The 20169-nt window shown below is 51.9% G+C and overlaps 2 protein-coding genes across 2 annotated transcripts in view; both read left to right on the forward strand.

Annotated features, from left to right (window-relative positions):
* The first annotated feature begins 323 nt into the window (after window positions 1-323).
* On the forward strand, window positions 324-17168 carry aldh4a1 (aldehyde dehydrogenase 4 family, member A1). The gene is made up of 15 exons (XM_029827125.1): window positions 324-595; window positions 4750-4843; window positions 4912-5004; window positions 5523-5570; window positions 5716-5871; window positions 6934-7083; window positions 7143-7217; window positions 7620-7807; window positions 9085-9158; window positions 9231-9427; window positions 15130-15177; window positions 15246-15398; window positions 16453-16574; window positions 16649-16767; window positions 16846-17168. The coding sequence occupies exons 1-15, from the start codon at window positions 555-557 to the stop codon at window positions 16956-16958; spliced, it is 1671 nt and encodes a 556-aa protein (XP_029682985.1). The 5' UTR covers window positions 324-554; the 3' UTR covers window positions 16959-17168.
* Window positions 17169-17937: 769 nt separating this feature from the next.
* Window positions 17938-20169, forward strand: part of rnf123 (ring finger protein 123) — a 34179-nt gene continuing 31947 nt past the window's right edge. Inside the window, 3 exon segments of the mRNA XM_029827123.1 lie at window positions 17938-18098; window positions 18397-18497; window positions 18788-18872. Of these exon segments, the coding sequence (XP_029682983.1) occupies window positions 18416-18497; window positions 18788-18872 (167 nt within the window). The 5' untranslated portion in view covers window positions 17938-18098; window positions 18397-18415.

A 20169-nucleotide genomic window follows, 5' to 3' on the forward strand; every position in this document is an offset into this window, starting at 1 on the left:
TGAGTGCGTGCGCGTGTTTTCTAGTCATTACTCGCGTGGCCGCCTCCTTTTTACAGGAGAACCAATCAGGAAAAGTGGGATGAACCACCCACCTTTGGTCCGCTGGATCGAACCAGTCGGTGCTGATCCGAGGAGAGCTGTTAGAGGCTGTTCTCTCCTAGAACAGGGTCGGTCCGTCCGTCCGTCTCGCCGAACCTGTGATGGGCCAAAGCGTCAGAACGTTCGCTGATTGGCCGGCAGCAGACCCGCCCGCGGAGTGTTCCATCCTGAGAGGGGAGGAGGGGGGATTTATGTTAACTCGTTTATAAGAGGACGAGTTGAGACTCTTCAGTCCAATAAGATTTAAAAAAATCTGTTCTAGTGAATTAGAAGACTAAAGTTCCGGTTCGGGTTAACCCCAGCCCTCCTGGCAGGTGTGCGTCCCGGGTGCTGGTTGGTACGTTCCGGTCGGGGAGCTGGTTCCGGCGCCTCCGCTTGGTCAAACGTTCGCCCGTCGCTTCGCGTCCGGGACCTTCAGGACCGTTTCACCGACCTTCATCACCGTCACCGGAAACATGCTGCGCGTCACCGCGGCCGCGGGTCGCTCCTGGAGCGGGTACGTAGCCTCGGAGCTCACGCGAGCCCACGCGAGACGTCTTCCGCCCCACGAGTGGCACGAAGCTCGTGGATCACCTGAACACCAGTCAACTACTGACCTATAGCGCAACTGGTCTGTGACCCGCCGTCTGTTGGCTCATTTACTGGGCACATCCGCTCGTCTCTGGCCGCCAGTAGCCCGGAACCTCCGAGTGGACCGTTCTGACCGAGCTCCACGCGGAGTGCAGGACAGTGCTCGATACGATACTCGATACAGTGCACGATACTCGGTACGATACTCGGTACAGAGTACTGCAGAATCTACAACTATGGTGCGTTCAGGTGCAGGAATTCACGCGCACACGCACAGTGACCTTCTGTCCAGAGAACCAGCTGAATCTACATGAAACCAGCCTGTTGATTCAGACGTGAGCTGAGCCACGTTATTACACAGATGTTTGTTATTACATGGTACTACATGTTATTACAGGGTACTACATGGTACTACGTGGTACTACATGTTATTACAGGGTACTACATGGTACTACATGTTATTACAGGGTACTACATGGTACTACGTGGTACTACATGTTATTACAGGGTACTACATGTTATTACAGGGCAGAGCTTCTCAAATAGTGGGTGCGATGCCAGGGGGGGCGCGTGTGACCCCGGAGAACATGTGTTTGTTTTTTTTTCCGTACTAGAATAAAGTGTAATTGCACATCCCGCGCGCACACACCACAGAGCAAGAGACAGGAAGAGCAGTGAACAAACCACCAAGAGACAGCATGAAAACATACTTAACAGTGATGAAAAGAAAGGCGGAGAGAGACGGAGATAATGAGACAAACGAAAGTCTCCCGAAAGCTCAGACGAGGAAATATGACGAAGCCTTTATAGCGCTTGGCTTCACTGCGACTACGGTGGGAGACGAGGAAAGACCGGTGTGTTTACTGTCTAAAAATGTTGGCAGGACAGCATGAAGCCAAATAAATGAAGGCCTCACTTAAAGACATTACACCCCAGGCACGCTGATAACCCTAACCCTGGTTAACCCTAACCCTGGTTAACCCTAACCCTGGTTAACCCTAACACTAACCCTGGTTAACCCTAACACTAACCCTAACCCTGGTTAACCCTAACCCTGGTTAACCCTAACCCTGGTTAACCCTAGCACTAACCCTAACCCTGGTTAACCCTAACCCTGGTTAACCCTAACCCTCACTTAAAGACATTACACCCCGGTCACGCTGATAACACTAACCCTGGTTAACCCTAACCCTGGTTAACCCTAACCCTCACTTAAAGACATTACACCCCTGTCACGTTGATAACCCTAACCCTGGTTAACCCTAATCCTGGTTAACCCTAACCCTGGTTAACCCTAATCCTGGTTAACCCTAATCCTGGTTAACCCTAATCCTCACTTAAAGACATTACACCCCAGTCACGCTGATAACACTAACCCTGGTTAACCCTAACCCTGGTTAACCCTAACCCTCACTTAAAGACATTACACCCCGGTCACGCTGATAACACTAACCCTGGTTAACCCTAACCCTGGTTAACCCTAACCCTCACTTAAAGACACTACACCCCAGTCACGCTGATAACCCTAACCCTGGTTAACCCTAACCCTAGCACTAACCCTAACCCTGGTTAACCCTAACCCTGGTTAACCCTAACCCTGGTTAACCCTAACACTAACCCTAACCCTGGTTAACCCTAACCCTGGTTAACCCTAGCACTAACCCTAACCCTCACTTAAAGACATTACACCCCAGTCACGCTGATAACACTAACCCTGGTTAACCCTAACCCTGGTTAACCCTAACCCTGGTTAACCCTAACCCTGGTTAACCCTAATCCTCACTTAAAGACATTACACCCCAGTCACGCTGATCAGCCGCTTGAGTTTTTTCGGCAAAAACGTGCCGAATATTGGCAACAATCATCCCGCTTTGGTCTATATTTCTTTCTTTTTTTGTTTTCTTTAATATTAATAAGGATACAATGTTATGCAGAGGTGTACTTATAACAATTTTATAGACAAATGATACTAATTATAGTCGGGGGGGGGGGGGCGCAAAATGTTTTCTTCTTCCTAGGGGGGGCGTAACAGAAAATAATTGAGAAGCACTGTTACAGGGTGCTACATGTTATTACATGTTATTACAGGGTGCTACATGTTACTACATGTTATTACAGGGTGCTACAGGGTACTACATGTTATTACAGGGTGCTACAGGGTACTACATGTTATTACAGGGTGCTACAGGGTACTACATGTTATTACAGGGTGCTACATGTTACTACATGTTATTACAGGGTGCTACAGGGTACTACATGTTATTACAGGGTGCTACAGGGTACTACATGTTATTACAGGATGCTACAGGGTACTACATGTTATTACAGGATGCTACAGGGTACTACATGTTATTACAGGGTGCTACATGTTACTAAATGTTATTACAGGGTGCTACAGGGTACTACATGTTATTACAGGATGCTACAGGGTACTACATGTTATTACAGGATGCTACAGGGTACTACATGTTATTACAGGGTGCTACATGTTACTACATGTTATTACAGGATGCTACAGGGTACTACATGTTATTACAGGGTGCTACATGTTACTACATGTTATTACAGGGTGCTACAGGGTACTACATGTTATTACAGGATGCTACAGGGTACTACATGTTATTACAGGATGCTACAGGGTACTACATGTTATTACAGGGTGCTACAGGGTACTACATGTTATTACAGGGTGCTACAGGGTACTACATGTTATTACAGGGTGCTACAGGGTACTACATGTTATTACAGGGTGCTACATGTTACTACATGTTATTACAGGGTGCTACAGGGTACTACATGTTATTACAGGATGCTACAGGGTACTACATGTTATTACAGGGTGCTACATGTTACTACATGTTATTACAGGGTGCTACAGGGTACTACATGTTATTACAGGGTGCTACAGGGTACTACATGTTATTACAGGGTGCTACATGTTACTACATGTTATTACAGGGTGCTACAGGGTACTACATGTTATTACAGGATGCTATAGGGTACTACATGTTATTACAGGGTGCTACATGTTACTACATGTTATTACAGGGTACTACATGTTATTACAGGATGCTACAGGGTACTACATGTTATTACAGGGTGCTACAGGGTACTACATGTTATTACAGGGTGCTACATGTTACTACATGTTATTACAGGGTGCTACAGGGTACTACATGTTATTACAGGATGCTACAGGGTACTACATGTTATTACAGGGTGCTACAGGGTACTACATGTTATTACAGGATGCTACAGGGTACTACATGTTATTACAGGGTGCTACAGGGTACTACATGTTATTACAGGGTGCTACATGTTACTACATGTTATTACAGGGTGCTACAGGGTACTACATGTTATTACAGGGTGCTACAGGGTACTACATGTTATTACAGGGTGCTACAGGGTACTACATGTTATTACAGGATGCTACAGGGTACTACATGTTATTACAGGGTGCTACATGTTACTACATGTTATTACAGGGTGCTACAGGGTACTACATGTTATTACAGGGTGCTACAGGGTACTACATGTTATTACAGGGTGCTACATGTTACTACATGTTATTACAGGGTGCTACAGGGTACTACATGTTATTACAGGATGCTACAGGGTACTACATGTTATTACAGGGTGCTACATGTTACTACATGTTATTACAGGGTGCTACAGGGTACTACATGTTATTACAGGGTGCTACAGGGTACTACATGTTATTACAGGGTGCTACAGGGTACTACATGTTATTACAGGGTGCTACAGGGTACTACATGTTATTACAGGGTGCTACAGGGTACTACATGTTATTACAGGGTGCTACATGTTACTACATGTTATTACAGGGTGCTACAGGGTACTACATGTTATTACAGGGTGCTACATGTTACTACATGTTATTACAGGGTGCTACAGGGTACTACATGTTATTACAGGGTGCTACATGTTACTACATGTTATTACAGGGTGCTACAGGGTACTACATGTTATTACAGGGTGCTACAGGGTACTACATGTTATAACATGTTATTACAGGGTGCTTGCGTCCATGCTGCATTAACGCGCTTGTCTGTGCAGGTTCAGAACCTTCTGTGTCGCTCCGGTGGAGGTGAAGAACGAGCCCATCCTGGACTTCAGAGACGGCAGCACCGAGCGAGCGGAGCTGCTGAAGGTCAGAGTCCAGCTGTGGTTCCTGCAGCCCGGAGAACATCTGTAAACGGTTCCTCTCCACCATTTCAGGCCTTGGACAGAGTCAAGAGGACAACGGAGGAGATCCCCTGTGTGGTTGGAGACCAACATGTGTGGACGAGTGATGTCAGATACCAGTTATCGGTGAGTGGGCAGAACCATCTCATGTAGAAGGGGGGCGCCATCAGGCTGTGGAACCAGATCCTGGTCCAGGTACGAGGGGACGATGGAGGAGGAGGAGATCTTCCTTTGTGAGGAAGTTGAGAGTCAGTAGTTCAGCAGCTACAGTCACTACGCTAGCTAAGCTAGTTAGAACAGCAGCATTAGAACAGCAGCAGCTAACCTTTAGCATCGTCTTAGCTCTGCTGCTATGGGACCAGGCTGGGGTACCGAGACGATCCTGCCATCAGCAGGAGGGTCCCCCCATATGAGCCTGGTCCTGCTCAAGGTTTCTTCCTCTTGATAGACCTGGATGTATTAATAAAGCTGACATGGACACACTAAGGATGTGAAGAATGTCTGAACATGTCGAAGAACCTGTTAAAGTTGTGAGGAACACAGGACATCTGTGTGAGGACATCTTCAGCTTGTTAGCATGTTGTTAGCATTAGATGTTGGGTTGAAGAACAAAAAATAACATGTTGTCTTTTTTCTATTCAAAGCCGTTCAATCATTCTCACAAGGTAGCAAAGTTCTGCTACGCTGACAAGGTGAGTCGGTGATCCGATACCGCTCACACGGAAATCCAACGGTGCCGCCGTTAGCTCGGCGCTAGCTCAGCGCTAGCTCGGCGCTAGCTCGGCGCTAACTTGGTGCTAACTTGGTGCTAACTTGGTTCTTCGTGCAATGATGCAGGAACTCATCAACAAAGCCATCCTGGCATCAGTGGCAGCTCGCAGAGACTGGGACCTGAAACCCGTTCAGGACCGGGCCCAGATTCTGTTCAAGGCAGCTGATGTGATCAGTGGACCCAAGAGAGCAGAAATCCTGGCCAAGACCATGATTGGACAGGTGAAGCTCCGCCCACACGCCACGATACAGACGCCAACGCAGCCGTTATCGCTGCTGGAGAGATAAGGGCCCAGGCTGACAGGTGTGTGTGTGTGTGTGTGTGTGTGTGTGTGTGTGTGTGTGTGTGTGTGTGTGTGTGTGTGTGGGTCTGTGTGTGTCTGTATGTGCATGTGTGTGGGTCTGTGTGTGTGTGTGTGTGTGTGTGGGTCTGTGTGTGTGGGTCTGTGTGCGTGTGTCTGTGCATGTGTGTGGGTCTGTGTGTGTGTGTGTGTGGGTCTGTGTATGTGTGTGTGTGTGTGTGGGTCTGTGTGTGTGTGTGTGTGTGTGTGGGTCTGTGTGGGGGTCTGTGTGTGTGTGCGTGTGTGTGTGTGGGTCTGTGTGTGTGTGGGTCTGTGTGTGTCTGTATGTGCATGTGTGTGGGTCTGTGTGTGTGTGTGTGTGTGTGTGGGTCTGTGTGTGTGGGTCTGTGTGCGTGTGTCTGTGCATGTGTGTGGGTCTGTGTGTGTGTGTGTGTGGGTCTGTGTATGTGTGTGTGTGTGTGTGGGTCTGTGTGTGTGTGTGTGTGTGTGTGTGTGTGTGTGGGGGTCTGTGTGTGTGTGTGTGTGCGTGTGTGTGTGTGGGTCTGTGTGTGTGTGGGTCTGTGTGTGTCTGTATGTGTGTGTGTGTGTGGGTCTGTGTGTGTGGGTCTGTGTGCGTGTGTCTGTGCATGTGTGCATGTGTGTCTGTGTGTGGGTCTGTGTGTGTGTGTGGGTCTGTGTGTGTGTGTGGGTCTGTGTGTGTGTGTGTGTGGGTCTGTGTGTGTCTGTATGTGTGTGTGTGTGTGGGTCTGCGTGTGGGTCTGTGTGTGTGTGTGTGTGGGTCTGTGTGTGTGTGTGTGTGGGTCTGTGTGTGTGTGTGTGTGGGTCTGTGTGTGTCTGTATGTGTGTGTGTGCGTGTGTCTGTGCGTGTGTGTGTGTGTGGGTCTGTGTGTGTCTGTATGTGTGTGTGTGTGTGTGTGTCTGTGTGTGTCTGTATGTGTGTGTGTGTGTCTGTGCGTGTGTGTGTGTGTGTGTGTGCGCTCAGGGGAAGACGGTGGTCCAGGCAGAGATCGACGCTGCTGCCGAGCTCATCGACTTCTTCCGCTTCAACGCCAAACACGCCCTGGAGCTGGAGCGGCAGCAGCCTCTGGACTCTGGGGGCAGCACCAACACGATGCTCTACCGGGGGCTGGAGGTGGGCCGGCACCACGACCCCCCAGGATGGGCTGACACTCACACCTTTGTCTCTCTCAGGGCTTCGTTGCCGCGGTGGCGCCGTTTAACTTCACTGCGATTGGTGGAAACTTGGCGGGAACTCCAGCTGTGATGGTACGAGGCTCAACAGGAAGTTGGTGGGGCCGACAGGAAGTGTGTGTTTGGTCAGGAACAGTTCAGCCGCCCACGTCGTCGCCCTGGCGGCAGGCAGCTCTTCAGCCTCTAGTTGGTTTGTGAGGATCTTGGAGTGACCCCCCTCCTCCCTCTGACCTGGTCCTGGTCCTGGGTCCTGGGTCCTGGGTCCTGGGTCCTGGGTCCTGGTCCTGGGTCCCGGGTCCCGGGTCAAGGTCAAGGTCCTGGTCCCGGTCCCGGTCCCGGTCCTGGTCCCGGGTCAAGGTCCTGGTCCCGGTCCTGGGTCCCAGTCCTGGTCCCGGTCCTGGTCCCAGTCCTGGTCCAGGGCCTGTTGATGGTTGTGTGTCCATAAATAAAGACCGATCGAGCTGAACGTGTTTGTAGGGGAACGTGGTCCTGTGGAAGCCCAGCGATGCGGCCATGTCTGCCAGCTACGCCGTCTACAAGGTCCTGCGGGAATGTGGACTCCCTCCAAACATCATCCAGTTCCTCCCGGCTGATGGACCCGTCTTCGGAGACACCGTCACCACGTCCCAGCACCTCGCAGGAATCAACTTCACTGGCAGCGTCCCGTAAGTCCTGATGTCCCTCAGATCAGTGCTCACATAGTGGTCCCAGTAACCCCAGTGGTCCCAGTAACCCCAGGGGTCCCAGTAACCCCAGTGGTCCCAGTGGTGCCAGTAACCTCAGTGGTCCCAGTAACCCCAGTGGTCCCAGTAACCCCAGTGATCCCAGGTGGTCCCAGTAACCCCAGTGATCCCAGTAACCTCAGTGGTCCCAGTGGTCCCAGTAACCCCAGTGGTCCCAGTAACCCCAGTGGTCCCAGTAACCTCAGTGGTCCCAGTGGTCCCAGTAACCCCAGTGGTCCCAGTAACCCCAGTGGTCCCAGTAACCTCAGTGGTCCCAGTGGTCCCAGTGGTCCCAGTAACCCCAGTGATCCCAGGTGGTCCCAGTAACCCCAGTGATCCCAGTAACCCCAGTAACCTCAGTGGTCCCAGTGGTCCCAGTAACCCCAGTGGTCCCAGTAACCCCAGTGGTCCCAGTAACCTCAGTGGTCCCAGTGGTCCCAGTAACCCCAGTGGTCCCAGTAACCCCAGTGGTCCCAGTAACCTCAGTGGTCCCAGTGGTCCCAGTAACCCCAGTGGTCCCAGTAACCCCAGGGGTCCCAGTAACCCCAGTGGTCCCAGTAACCCCAGGGGTCCCAGTGGTGCCAGTAACCCCAGTGGTCCCGGTAACCCCAGGGGTCCCAGTGGTGCCAGTAACCTCAGTGGTCCCAGTAACCCCAGTGGTCCCAGTAACCCCAGTGATCCCAGTGGTCCCAGTAACCCCAGTGATCCCAGTAACCCCAGTAACCTCAGTGGTCCCAGTAACCCCAGTGGTCCCAGTGGTCTCAGTAACCTCAGTGGTCCCAGTAACCCCGGTGGTCCCAGTGGTCCCAGTAACCCCAGTGGTCCCAGTGGTCCCAGTAACCCCAGTGGTCTCAGTAACCTCAGTGGTCCCAGTAACCCCGGTGGTCCCAGTGATCCCAGTAACCCCGGTGGTCCCAGTGGTCCCAGTAACCCCAGTGGTCCCAGTAACCCCAGTGGTCCCAGTAACCCCAGTGGTCCAGCCAGAAGGCAGGTTGGCCCATAAGCTCCGCCTCCCCGCTGAGCTCGCCACAGGTCTGGGGCGTGGCTGACCAAACTGTCCACCGTTGACCTCCGCGCACGTGAAGATGAGGCTGTCAAGCACGTAGGAGAGGGAGGGAACCCTCAGCCCTGCCCTCTCACGGGGGGTCACCCTGCGGGGGCAGCTGGCCCCTGGGGGCAGAATTGGTTGGTGTCTGACATCTTGGTGTCTGTGGTTGTAGGACGTTCAGGCGTCTGTGGAAGCAGGTTGCTGAGAATTTGGACTCTTACAGGACATTTCCTCGCCTGGCAGGAGGTCAGAACCACCGTCCGTTTCATCCTCATCACTGCTAGGATGGTCCTTGACCTTTGACCTCTTTGTTTTCAGAATGTGGTGGCAAGAATTTCCACTTTGTTCACAAGTCGGCAGACGTGCAGAGCGTGGTGAACGGGACAATCCGCTCTGCCTTTGAGTTCGGGGGTCAGAAGTGCTCCGCCTGCTCCAGGATGTACGTCCCGGACAGCCTGTGGCCTCAGGTCCGACAGCAGCTGCTGGACATCTGCAGAGACCTGCGAGTGGGAGATGTGAGTCCTGCTGGTGGGCTAGGGTTGGATGGTTAGGGTTAGGGTTAGGGTTCCATGTGGGCTAGGGTTGGATGGTTAGGGTTAGAGGGTTAGGGTTACATGTGGGCTAGGGTTAGAGGGTTAGGGTTAGGGTTCCATGTGGGCTAGGGTTGGATGGTTAGGGTTAGGGTTAGAGGGTTAGGGTTAGGGTTACATGTGGGCTAGGGTTAGGGTTAGGGTTACATGTGGGCTAGGGTTAGAGGGTTAGGGTTCCATGTGGGCTAGGGTTGGATGGTTAGGGTTAGAGGGTTAGGGTTAGAGGGTTAGGGTTAGAGGGTTAGGGTTAGGGTTACATGTGGGCTAGGGTTAGGGTTAGGGTTACATGTGGGCTAGGGTTAGAGGGTTAGGGTTACATGTGGGCTAGGGTTAGGGTTAGGGTTACATGTGGGCTAGGGTTAGAGGGTTAGGGTTCCATGTGGGCTAGGGTTGGATGGTTAGGGTTAGAGGGTTAGGGTTAGAGGGTTAGGGTTAGGGTTAGGGTTCCATGTGGGCTAGGGTTAGAGGGTTAGGGTTAGGGTTCCATGTGGGCTAGGGTTGGATGGTTAGGGTTAGAGGGTTAGGGTTAGAGGGTTAGGGTTAGGGTTCCATGTGGGCTAGGGTTAGAGGGTTAGGGTTACATGTGGGCTAGGGTTAGAGGGTTAGGGTTAGAGGGTTAGGGTTAGGGTTCCATGTGGGCTAGGGTTAGAGGGTTAGGGTTACATGTGGGCTAGGGTTAGAGGGTTAGGGTTCCATGTGGGCTAGGGTTAGAGGGTTAGGGTTACATGTGGGCTTGGGTTAGAGGGTTAGGGTTAGGGTTCCATGTGGGCTAGGGTTAGAGGGTTAGGGTTAGGGTTCCATGTGGGCTAGGGTTGGATGGTTAGGGTTAGAGGGTTAGGGTTAGGGTTACATGTGGGCTAGGGTTAGAGGGTTAGGGTTAGGGTTACATGTGGGCTAGGGTTAGAGGGTTAGGGTTCCATGTGGGCTAGGGTTGGATGGTTAGGGTTAGAGGGTTAGGGTTAGAGGGTTAGGGTTAGGGTTCCATGTGGGCTAGGGTTAGAGGGTTAGGGTTAGGGTTCCATGTGGGCTAGGGTTGGATGGTTAGGGTTAGAGGGTTAGGGTTAGAGGGTTAGGGTTAGGGTTCCATGTGGGCTAGGGTTAGAGGGTTAGGGTTACATGTGGGCTAGGGTTAGAGGGTTAGGGTTAGAGGGTTAGGGTTAGGGTTCCATGTGGGCTAGGGTTAGAGGGTTAGGGTTACATGTGGGCTAGGGTTAGAGGGTTAGGGTTCCATGTGGGCTAGGGTTAGAGGGTTAGGGTTACATGTGGGCTTGGGTTAGAGGGTTAGGGTTACATGTGGGCTAGGGTTAGAGGGTTAGGGTTACATGTGGGCTAGGGTTAGAGGGTTAGGGTTAGGGTTACATGTGGGCTAGGGTTAGAGGGGCTAGGGTTAGAGGGTTAGGGTTCCATGTTGGGTTATAGGGTTAGGGTTACATGTGGGCTAGGGTTAGTGGGTTAGGGTTACATGTGGGCTAGGGTTAGGGTTACATGTGGGCTAGGGTTAGGGGGTTAGGGTTAGGGTTCCATGTGGGCTAGGGTTGGATGGTTAGGGTTAGAGGGTTAGGGTTACATGTGGGCTAGGGTTAGAGGGTTAGGGTTAGGGTTCCATGTGGGCTAGGGTTAGAGGGTTAGGGTTACATGTGGGCTAGGGTTAGAGGGTTAGGGTTCCATGTGGGCTAGGGTTAGAGGGTTAGGGTTACATGTGGGCTAGGGTTAGAGGGTTAGGGTTAGGGTTCCATGTGGGCTAGGGTTAGAGGGTTAGGGTTCCATGTGGGCTAGGGTTAGAGGGTTAGGGTTACATGTGGGCTAGGGTTAGAGGGTTAGGGTTAGGGTTACATGTGGGCTAGGGTTAGAGGGGCTAGGGTTAGAGGGTTAGGGTTAGGGTTACATGTTGGGTTATAGGGTTAGGGTTACATGTGGGCTAGGGTTAGTGGGTTAGGGTTACATGTGAGCTAGGGTTAGGGTTACATGTGGGCTAGGGTTAGGGTTAGGGTTACATGTGGGCTAGGGTTGAGGGTTACATGTGGGCTAGGGTTAGAGGGTTAAGGTTAGAGGGTTACATGTGGGTTAGGGTTACATGTGGGCTAGGGTTAGAGGGTTAGGGTTACATGTGGGATAGGGTTGGGGTTACATGTTGGGTTAGAGGGTTAGGGTTACATGTGGGCTAGGGTTAGAGGGTTAGGGTTACATGTGGGTTAGGGGGTTAGGGATAGGGTTACATGTGGGCTAGGGTTAGAGGGTTAGGGTTACATGTGGGTTAGGGTTAGAGGGTTAGGGTTACATGTGGGCTAGGGTTAGAGGGTTAGGGTTACATGTGGGCTAGGGTTAGAGGGTTAGGGTTACATGTGGGCTAGGGTTAGAGGGTTAGGGTTACATGTGGGCTAGGGTTAGAGGGTTAGGGTTACATGTGGGCTAGGGTTAGAGGGTTAGGGTTAGAGAGTTAGGGTTAGAGGGTTAGGGTTACATGTGGGCTAGGGTTAGAGGGTTAGGGTTACATGTGGGCTAGGGTTAGAGGGTTAGGGTTAGGGTTACATGTGGGCTAGGGTTAGAGGGTTAGGGTTACATGTGGGCTAGGGTTAGAGGGTTAGGGTTCCATGTGGGCTAGGGTTAGAGGGTTAGGGTTAGGGTTCCATGTGGGCTAGGGTTGGATGGTTAGGGTTAGAGGGTTAGGGTTAGAGGGTTAGGGTTAGGGTTCCATGTGGGCTAGGGTTAGAGGGTTAGAGTTACATGTGGGCTAGGGTTAGAGGGTTAGGGTTAGAGGGTTAGGGTTAGGGTTCCATGTGGGCTAGGGTTAGAGGGTTAGGGTTACATGTGGGCTAGGGTTAGAGGGTTAGGGTTCCATGTGGGCTAGGGTTAGAGGGTTAGGGTTACATGTGGGCTTGGGTTAGAGGGTTAGGGTTAGGGTTCCATGTGGGCTAGGGTTAGAGGGTTAGGGTTAGGGTTCCATGTGGGCTAGGGTTGGATGGTTAGGGTTAGAGGGTTAGGGTTAGGGTTACATGTGGGCTAGGGTTAGAGGGTTAGGGTTAGGGTTACATGTGGGCTAGGGTTAGAGGGTTAGGGTTCCATGTGGGCTAGGGTTGGATGGTTAGGGTTAGAGGGTTAGGGTTAGAGGGTTAGGGTTCCATGTGGGCTAGGGTTAGAGGGTTAGGGTTAGGGTTCCATGTGGGCTAGGGTTGGATGGTTAGGGTTAGAGGGTTAGGGTTAGAGGGTTAGGGTTAGGGTTCCATGTGGGCTAGGGTTAGAGGGTTAGGGTTACATGTGGGCTAGGGTTAGAGGGTTAGGGTTAGAGGGTTAGGGTTAGGGTTCCATGTGGGCTAGGGTTAGAGGGTTAGGGTTACATGTGGGCTAGGGTTAGAGGGTTAGGGTTCCATGTGGGCTAGGGTTAGAGGGTTAGGGTTACATGTGGGCTTGGGTTAGAGGGTTAGGGTTAGGGTTCCATGTGGGCTAGGGTTAGAGGGTTAGGGTTCCATGTGGGCTAGGGTTAGAGGGTTAGGGTTACATGTGGGCTAGGGTTAGAGGGTTAGGGTTAGGGTTACATGTGGGCTAGGGTTAGAGGGGCTAGGGTTAGAGGGTTAGGGTTCCATGTTGGGTTATAGGGTTAGGGTTACATGTGGGCTAGGGTTAGTGGGTTAGGGTTACATGTGGGCTAGGGTTAGGGTTACATGTGGGCTAGGGTTAGGGGGTTAGGGTTAGGGTTCCATGTGGGCTAGGGTTGGATGGTTAGGGTTAGAGGGTTAGGGTTACATGTGGGCTAGGGTTAGAGGGTTAGGGTTAGGGTTCCATGTGGGCTAGGGTTAGAGGGTTAGGGTTACATGTGGGCTAGGGTTAGAGGGTTAGGGTTCCATGTGGGCTAGGGTTAGAGGGTTAGGGTTACATGTGGGCTAGGGTTAGAGGGTTAGGGTTAGGGTTCCATGTGGGCTAGGGTTAGAGGGTTAGGGTTCCATGTGGGCTAGGGTTAGAGGGTTAGGGTTACATGTGGGCTAGGGTTAGAGGGTTAGGGTTAGGGTTACATGTGGGCTAGGGTTAGAGGGGCTAGGGTTAGAGGGTTAGGGTTAGGGTTACATGTTGGGTTATAGGGTTAGGGTTACATGTGGGCTAGGGTTAGGGTTAGGGTTACATGTGGGCTAGGGTTAGGGTTACATGTGGGCTAGGGTTAGAGGGTTAAGGTTAGAGGGTTACATGTGGGTTAGGGTTACATGTGGGCTAGGGTTAGAGGGTTAGGGTTACATGTGGGATAGGGTTGGGGTTACATGTTGGGTTAGAGGGTTAGGGTTACATGTGGGCTAGGGTTAGAGGGTTAGGGTTACATGTGGGTTAGGGGGTTAGGGATAGGGTTACATGTGGGCTAGGGTTAGAGGGTTAGGGTTACATGTGGGTTAGGGTTAGAGGGTTAGGGTTACATGTGGGCTAGGGTTAGAGGGTTAGGGTTACATGTGGGCTAGGGTTAGAGGGTTAGGGTTACATGTGGGCTAGGGTTAGAGGGTTAGGGTTAGAGAGTTAGGGTTAGAGGGTTAGGGTTACATGTGGGCTAGGGTTAGAGGGTTAGGGTTACATGTGGGCTAGGGTTAGAGGGTTAGGGTTAGGGTTACATGTGGGCTAGGGTTAGGGTTACATGTGGGCTAGGGTTAGAGGGTTAGGGTTACATGTGGGCTAGGGTTAGAGGGTTAGGGTTACATGTGGGCTAGGGTTAGAGGGTTAGGGTTACATGTGGGCTAGGGTTAGGGGGTTAAGGTTAGGGTTACATGTGGGCTAGGGTTAGAGGGTTAGGGTTAGAGAGTTAGGGTTAGAGGGTTAGGGTTAGAGAGTTAGGGTTAGAGGGTTAGGGTTACATGTGGGCTAGGGTTAGAGGGTTAGGGTTAGGGTTCCATGTGGGCTAGGGTTAGAGGGTTAGGGTTAGGGTTCCATGTGGGCTAGGGTTAGAGGGTTAGGGTTCCATGTGGGCTAGGGTTAGAGGGTTAGGGTTCCATGTGGGCTAGGGTTAGAGGGTTAGGGTTCCATGTGGGCTAGGGTTAGAGGGTTAGGGTTCCATGTGGGCTAGGGTTAGAGGGTTAGGGTTACATGTGGGCTAGGGTTAGAGGGTTAGGGTTACATGTGGGCTAGGGTTAGAGGGTTAGGGTTAGGGTTAGATGTGGGCTAGGGTTAGAGGGTTAGGGTTACATGTGGGCTAGGGTTAGAGGGTTAGGGTTACATGTGGGCTAGGGTTAGAGGGTTAGGGTTACATGTGGGTTAGGGTTAGAGGGTTAGGGTTACATGTGGGCTAGGGTTAGAGGGTTAGGGTTACATGTGGGCTAGGGTTAGAGGGTTAGGGTTACATGTGGGCTAGGGTTAGAGGGTTAGGGTTACATGTGGGCTAGGGTTAGAGGGTTAGGGTTACATGTGGGCTAGGGTTAGAGGGTTAGGGTTAGGGTTACATGTGGGCTAGGGTTAGAGGGGCTAGGGTTAGAGGGTTAGGGTTAGGGTTACATGTGGGCTAGGGTTAGGTTACATGTGGGCTAGGGTTAGGGTTACATGTGGGCTAGGGTTAGGGTTACATGTGGGCTAGGGTTAGAGTTAGCAGCCCAGCGGTACTGCACATAAAGATGGATCCTCTGTTGTTTGCTCGGCTTATTGGTTCTTGCTCTTCTGTCCAGCCGGTGGAGGACTTCAGCACCTTCTTCTCAGCGGTCATCGATGAGAAGGTCAGACGTGTTATTTGCATATTATTTGCGCGCCAGTTTCTCACCACCTTCACCTGGTTTCATTCCAGTCGTTTGCACGGATCAAGAGGTGGCTGGATCACGCCAAATCTTCTCCCAGCCTGAAGGTTCTGACTGGAGGAACCTGCGACGACAGTAAAGGGTACTTTGTGGAGCCCACCATCGTGGAGACCACAGACCCCCAGGACAGCATCATGTGTGAGGTGGGTGTGAACCTGAACCATGGAGTCTTGGTGGCAGACCATCGGGTCCAGGGCCACCAGGTGACCTTTTAACGTCCAGTCTGGCCTCTGACTGGTCAAACGTCTGTGTCCACGCTGACACCCTGCAGCTCTGAAGAGCCACAGAGGGTAACTGGAGAGATTGAGCTGTGCTGGTCCCAACAAACAGAGCTAGCACCAATCAGGGGCCAAACAGGCTCCCAACAGGCTCCAATGAGAGGCCAAACAGGCTCCCAACAGGCTCCAATCAGGGGCCAAACAGGCTCCAATCAGGGGCCAAACAGGGTCCAAACAGGGGCCAAACAGGCTCCAATCAGGGGCCAAACAGGCTCCAAACATGCTCCCAACAGGCTCCAATTGGGCTCCAAACACTCCAATCAGGGGCCACTTAGGGTCCAATCAGGGGCCAAACAGGCTCCAATCAGGGGCCAAACAGGCTCCCAACAGGCTCCAATCAGGGGCCAAACAGGGTCCAAACAGGCTCCCAACAGGCTCCAATCAGGGGCCAAACAGGCTCCCAACAGGTTCCAATCGGGCTCCAAACACTCCAATCAGGGGCCACTTAGGGTCCAATCAGGGGCCAAACAGGCTCCAATCAGGGGCCAAACAGGCTCCCAACAGGTTTCCAATCGGGCTCCAAACACTCCAATCAGGGGCCACTTGGGGTCCAATCAGGGGCCAATCAGGGGCCAAACAGGCTCCAATCAGGGTCCAATCAGGGGCCAAACAGGGGCCAAACAGGCTCCCAACAGGCTCCCAACAGGCTCCAATCAGGGGCCAAACAAGCTCCCAACAGGCTCCCAACAGGCTTCAATCAGGGTCCAATCAGGGGCCAAACAAGCTCCCAACAGGGTCCAATCGGGCTCCAATCAGGGGCCACTCAGGGTCCTTGTGCTTGTGTTCTACAGTGTGGACATACTGGGCTGCTCCCATTAATAAACCAGCTGGATCCGTCAGTCCCCAAACCGGTCCTCAGACCGGTCTAACCCTAACTGGTTTGGACTCCTCCTCTGAATGGGTCACTTTTCTCTCCCAGGAAATCTTCGGGCCTGTTCTGACGGTTTACGTTTATCCAGAGGAGGAGTACAAGGACGTGCTGGAGCTGATTGACAATACGTCCCCGTACGCCCTGACTGGATCTGTCTTCGCTCAGGACCAGTAAGAACCCAACAGGGAACAGTACTTCCTGTGGGGCAGGAAACGGACCCGTCAGGCTGCGTTTGTCTTCGCAGGCTCGTGATCGATGAGGCTGCCCGGATTTTGAGGAACGCCGCAGGGAACTACTACGTCAACGATAAATCCACCGGCTCCGTCGTGGCCCAGCAGCCGTTCGGTGGTGCCCGAGTTTCAGGTACACCGCCGCTTCTGTGGTCAGAATGTGTTGCCACGGCAACCCGCCATCACTGCCCCTCTGCTCCTCTGCCTGCAGGAACCAATGACAAGCCCGGCAGCGCCCACTACGTGCTGAGGTGGACCTCGCCACAGGTGGTGAAACACACCTGTGTGCCGCTCACAGGCTGGAGGTACCCCTACATGGGCTGAGGATGGAGCCTGCAGGGCCAGCAGGACCACCACGTGGGCTCTCTGGCCACCACGTGGGCTCTCTGACCACGGCTCCTTCGTTAGGGTTGATTATTAATCCACTGATCCAAATAATCTACGTCCATATATGGGTTGATGATTCTCAGTGAACTCAATGATCAGTTGATCAGTAATGACAGACACACACACACACACACACACACACACACACACACACACACACACACACACACACACACACTCATCCATCCGTCCACCATCCCTCCATCCCTCCACCCCTCCACCACCCCATCATCCCTCCACCCCTCCATCCCTCCACCCCTCCGTCCATCATCCCTCCACCATCCCTCCACCCCTCCATCCCTCCATCCCTCCACCACCCCTCCACCCCTCCATCCCTCCATCCCTCCACCATCCCTCCACCCCTCCACCACCCCTCCATCCCTCCACCCCTCCACCCCTCCATCCCCCTCTTTAAAATGTTGCGATTAATGTTCCTAATCTGCTGTTTGAGTGTTGCTGCAGACCCATCTGCCCCCTCGGCAGAGTTGGTACTGCTGTAAATTCAGATATTTAGTTTTTGAAAATAAATCCTAAATTATTAAGCTTGTGTGTTGGAGTTCTTGTGGCCTCTGGCCTCCCCCCCACCACCACGCAGTCATCACACATAGTGTTGAGCCGGTCCAGTTCTTGTTGAAAGGTACTGATCAGGCGGCTCCTCACAGGTTGGATCTAAAGAATCCTGCCTCAGTACCGATGGTCTTCTGAGAGTTCATGGATTTTTTAAATTGTGTCCCTTCCTCTGAGATATTAATTGTGTGCCATTAAAGTGTTGATAATGTTTCCAGCCCATTTTGACGTCCTCTCCTCACATCTATAGATGTCGAAGCCTGCTCAGAAATGCGTGGATGTTCACCTGGCAGGCGACAGGTGGCGCTGTAGGCCTCTACTGTCATGAGGACCCGAAGAAGAAGAAGTTTGACAACATTTGTGCGATCGCGTTCCGAAGGTTGTTTGTACACACCGACTTTCCGTAGCGTGTTGACGAGCAAATTGGAGGAAAAAGGCTTCGAGCTTCTGACAGATGCGACGTTTTATCCTCCAAGGGAATAAAACCGGGAACAGCGGAGGCTCGCGGCGGTACGTCCTCTATCCGCTGGCCCGTTCCCGGAACCGTTAGAACCATCACAGCTAATATCCCCGACACGAGCATCAGAGGAGCCAAATTAACGTCCTCGGAACCAACGCGATTCCTCACATTCATCTGAGGCCCAACCGTCAAATGGCGGTGATGGTTCTCCAAGTTCTGCGGACGTTTGAGGCTCTTCTGTCCTCCATGAGCAGAAGTAGCTCGGCCCAGTTTCCGTGTAGCAGAGCGATTAGCTGCTTGATGCTGTGTTTTCTGTGGACGCCAAAATACCTTTGTTGGTCTCGACAGGTGAGTCCAGACCTGCAGGATGAGCTCTACAGGAGGTGGCCCCAGTTTGACCCAACGGAACTACAGACTGGCCTCAAACACGGACAAACCCAGAACCACAGGTACCAAGTGAATGTGTGTAATTCGGTTCTGAGCTAAATGGGGCTAAATCGTATGTCTATACATTAGACACAATACTCGTTATGGTTTGTAATCTTGAATCTGAATGAAACCCACATATACGAGGTAAGACGGTCCAGAAGACACGCGCCTGGGTAGCTGTGCACGGATGGGCTCTTCACTAGGGTTCTCCTACAGGGTTCCGTCCTTTCACAACAAAAACAAGAAGGGTCGATCAGTTCCACTCTGCTCATTATCCTGTCGGTTGTGATTCGGTTGTGTCTTTTTCCAGGTGTTGTGAATGACAGGCTGCTGAGTGACTACCTGCATCACGTGTTTCCCAGCTGCAAACCAGGGCTGGCCCCGCCCTCTCTCAGGTAATATCTCCATAGCAACCAGGAGAAGAGCCCTGTACATAAAATATGCAACTGCCATCAACCAATACAGGTCACAATTTGTTGCTGGTGCGTTTAATTGTAAAGAAGCAGGTCAGTTCTGACTGTCTGTGCTGATTCCACCTGTCTGGAACCAGCTTGTCCCGGCCCGATGAGGCACCGATGTGTTGCCGTCTCAGCGTTGCCTTCAGAATGTGGCTCTCTTGACTATCAGGTCGATGGGTGGCCCAGCAGAGGGGAAACTGATCTGAAGGTTCCCTTTAATCACACGTAGGTCACCGGCCCCGCTCCTGAACGGGGGCCGTCTCCAGGCCACCAGAGGAGTTAAAGTTCATCACTTTTAAGCGTTACTCCAACAGTAATGGGTAAAAGCCATTAACTATTTTATTTACAGTGATAATAAAATGAATGACTAAATTTCTTTAAAATTCTATTCTATATTTATACGGGTCATGAGACGTGTCATGTCATGGGCCAGAGGGAGTTTGATCCTTGGGCAATGTTCTACTGGGAAGTCTGGGCCTCGACCAGTCAGGGTTAGCAACCGAAGCAAGTTAAGGCTAAAAATACCAGTACAAAATACTGGGCTGGTGCTCATGATGTCATTATGTTATTCTTGCCCTGTGTGTGTGTGTGTGTGTGTGTGTGTGTGTGTGTGTGAGTGAGTGTGTGAGGGACGCAGTGGTTTCCCCCCCATGCTATATAACCACTTCTATACTTGGACTCATCTCCTCGACCTTCTCAGGTTCCTGATCTAAATATAAGTGTTACCACAGAAGGACACACACAGTTTTTTGTGAAGTAAAATGTGAACGGACCAGTAGCAACATTTACCGTATATTAGAGTTTCTGCTGATACAGACTATAGTAAAAGGGGGTTTGAGGTATTTTGTGTTGTCTGGTTGTTAGTTTATTGCTACAGCACACAGATGAGAAGATTCCAAGCAAGCTTGACCAATGAAGAAAAATAAATGTCTGTTGTTCACTCACCTGGGGTAGGGGTAGCTCAAAGGGGTAGGGATAGCTCAAGGGGGTAGGGGTAGCTTAAGGGGGTAGGGATAGCTCAAGACGGTAGGGATAGCTCAAGGGGGTAGGGGTAGCTTAAGGGGGTAGGGATAGCTCAAGGGGGTAGGGGTAGCTCAAGGAGGTAGGGATAGCTCAAGGGGGTAGGGATAGCTCAAGGGGGTAGGGGTAGCTCAAGTGGGTAGGGGTAGCTCAAGTGGGTAGGGGTAGCTCAAGGGGGTAGGGATAGCTCAAGGGGGTAGGGGTAGCTCAAGGA

Source organism: Takifugu rubripes, chromosome 19 (assembly GCF_901000725.2).
Source record: "Takifugu rubripes chromosome 19, fTakRub1.2, whole genome shotgun sequence".
Taxonomy (NCBI): Eukaryota; Metazoa; Chordata; class Actinopteri; order Tetraodontiformes; family Tetraodontidae; genus Takifugu; species Takifugu rubripes.

Bases quoted from the DNA above. Each gene is read 5' to 3' on its own strand.
- aldh4a1 (XM_029827125.1), top strand. From the start codon at position 555: ATGCTGCGCGTCACCGCGGCCGCGGGTCGCTCCTGGAGCGG. The intron at 5,872-6,933 runs GTGAAGCTCCGC...GTGTGCGCTCAG, and splicing joins CCAAGACCATGATTGGACAG to GGGAAGACGGTGGTCCAGGC. The intron at 15,399-16,452 runs GTGGGTGTGAAC...TTTCTCTCCCAG, and splicing joins AGGACAGCATCATGTGTGAG to GAAATCTTCGGGCCTGTTCT.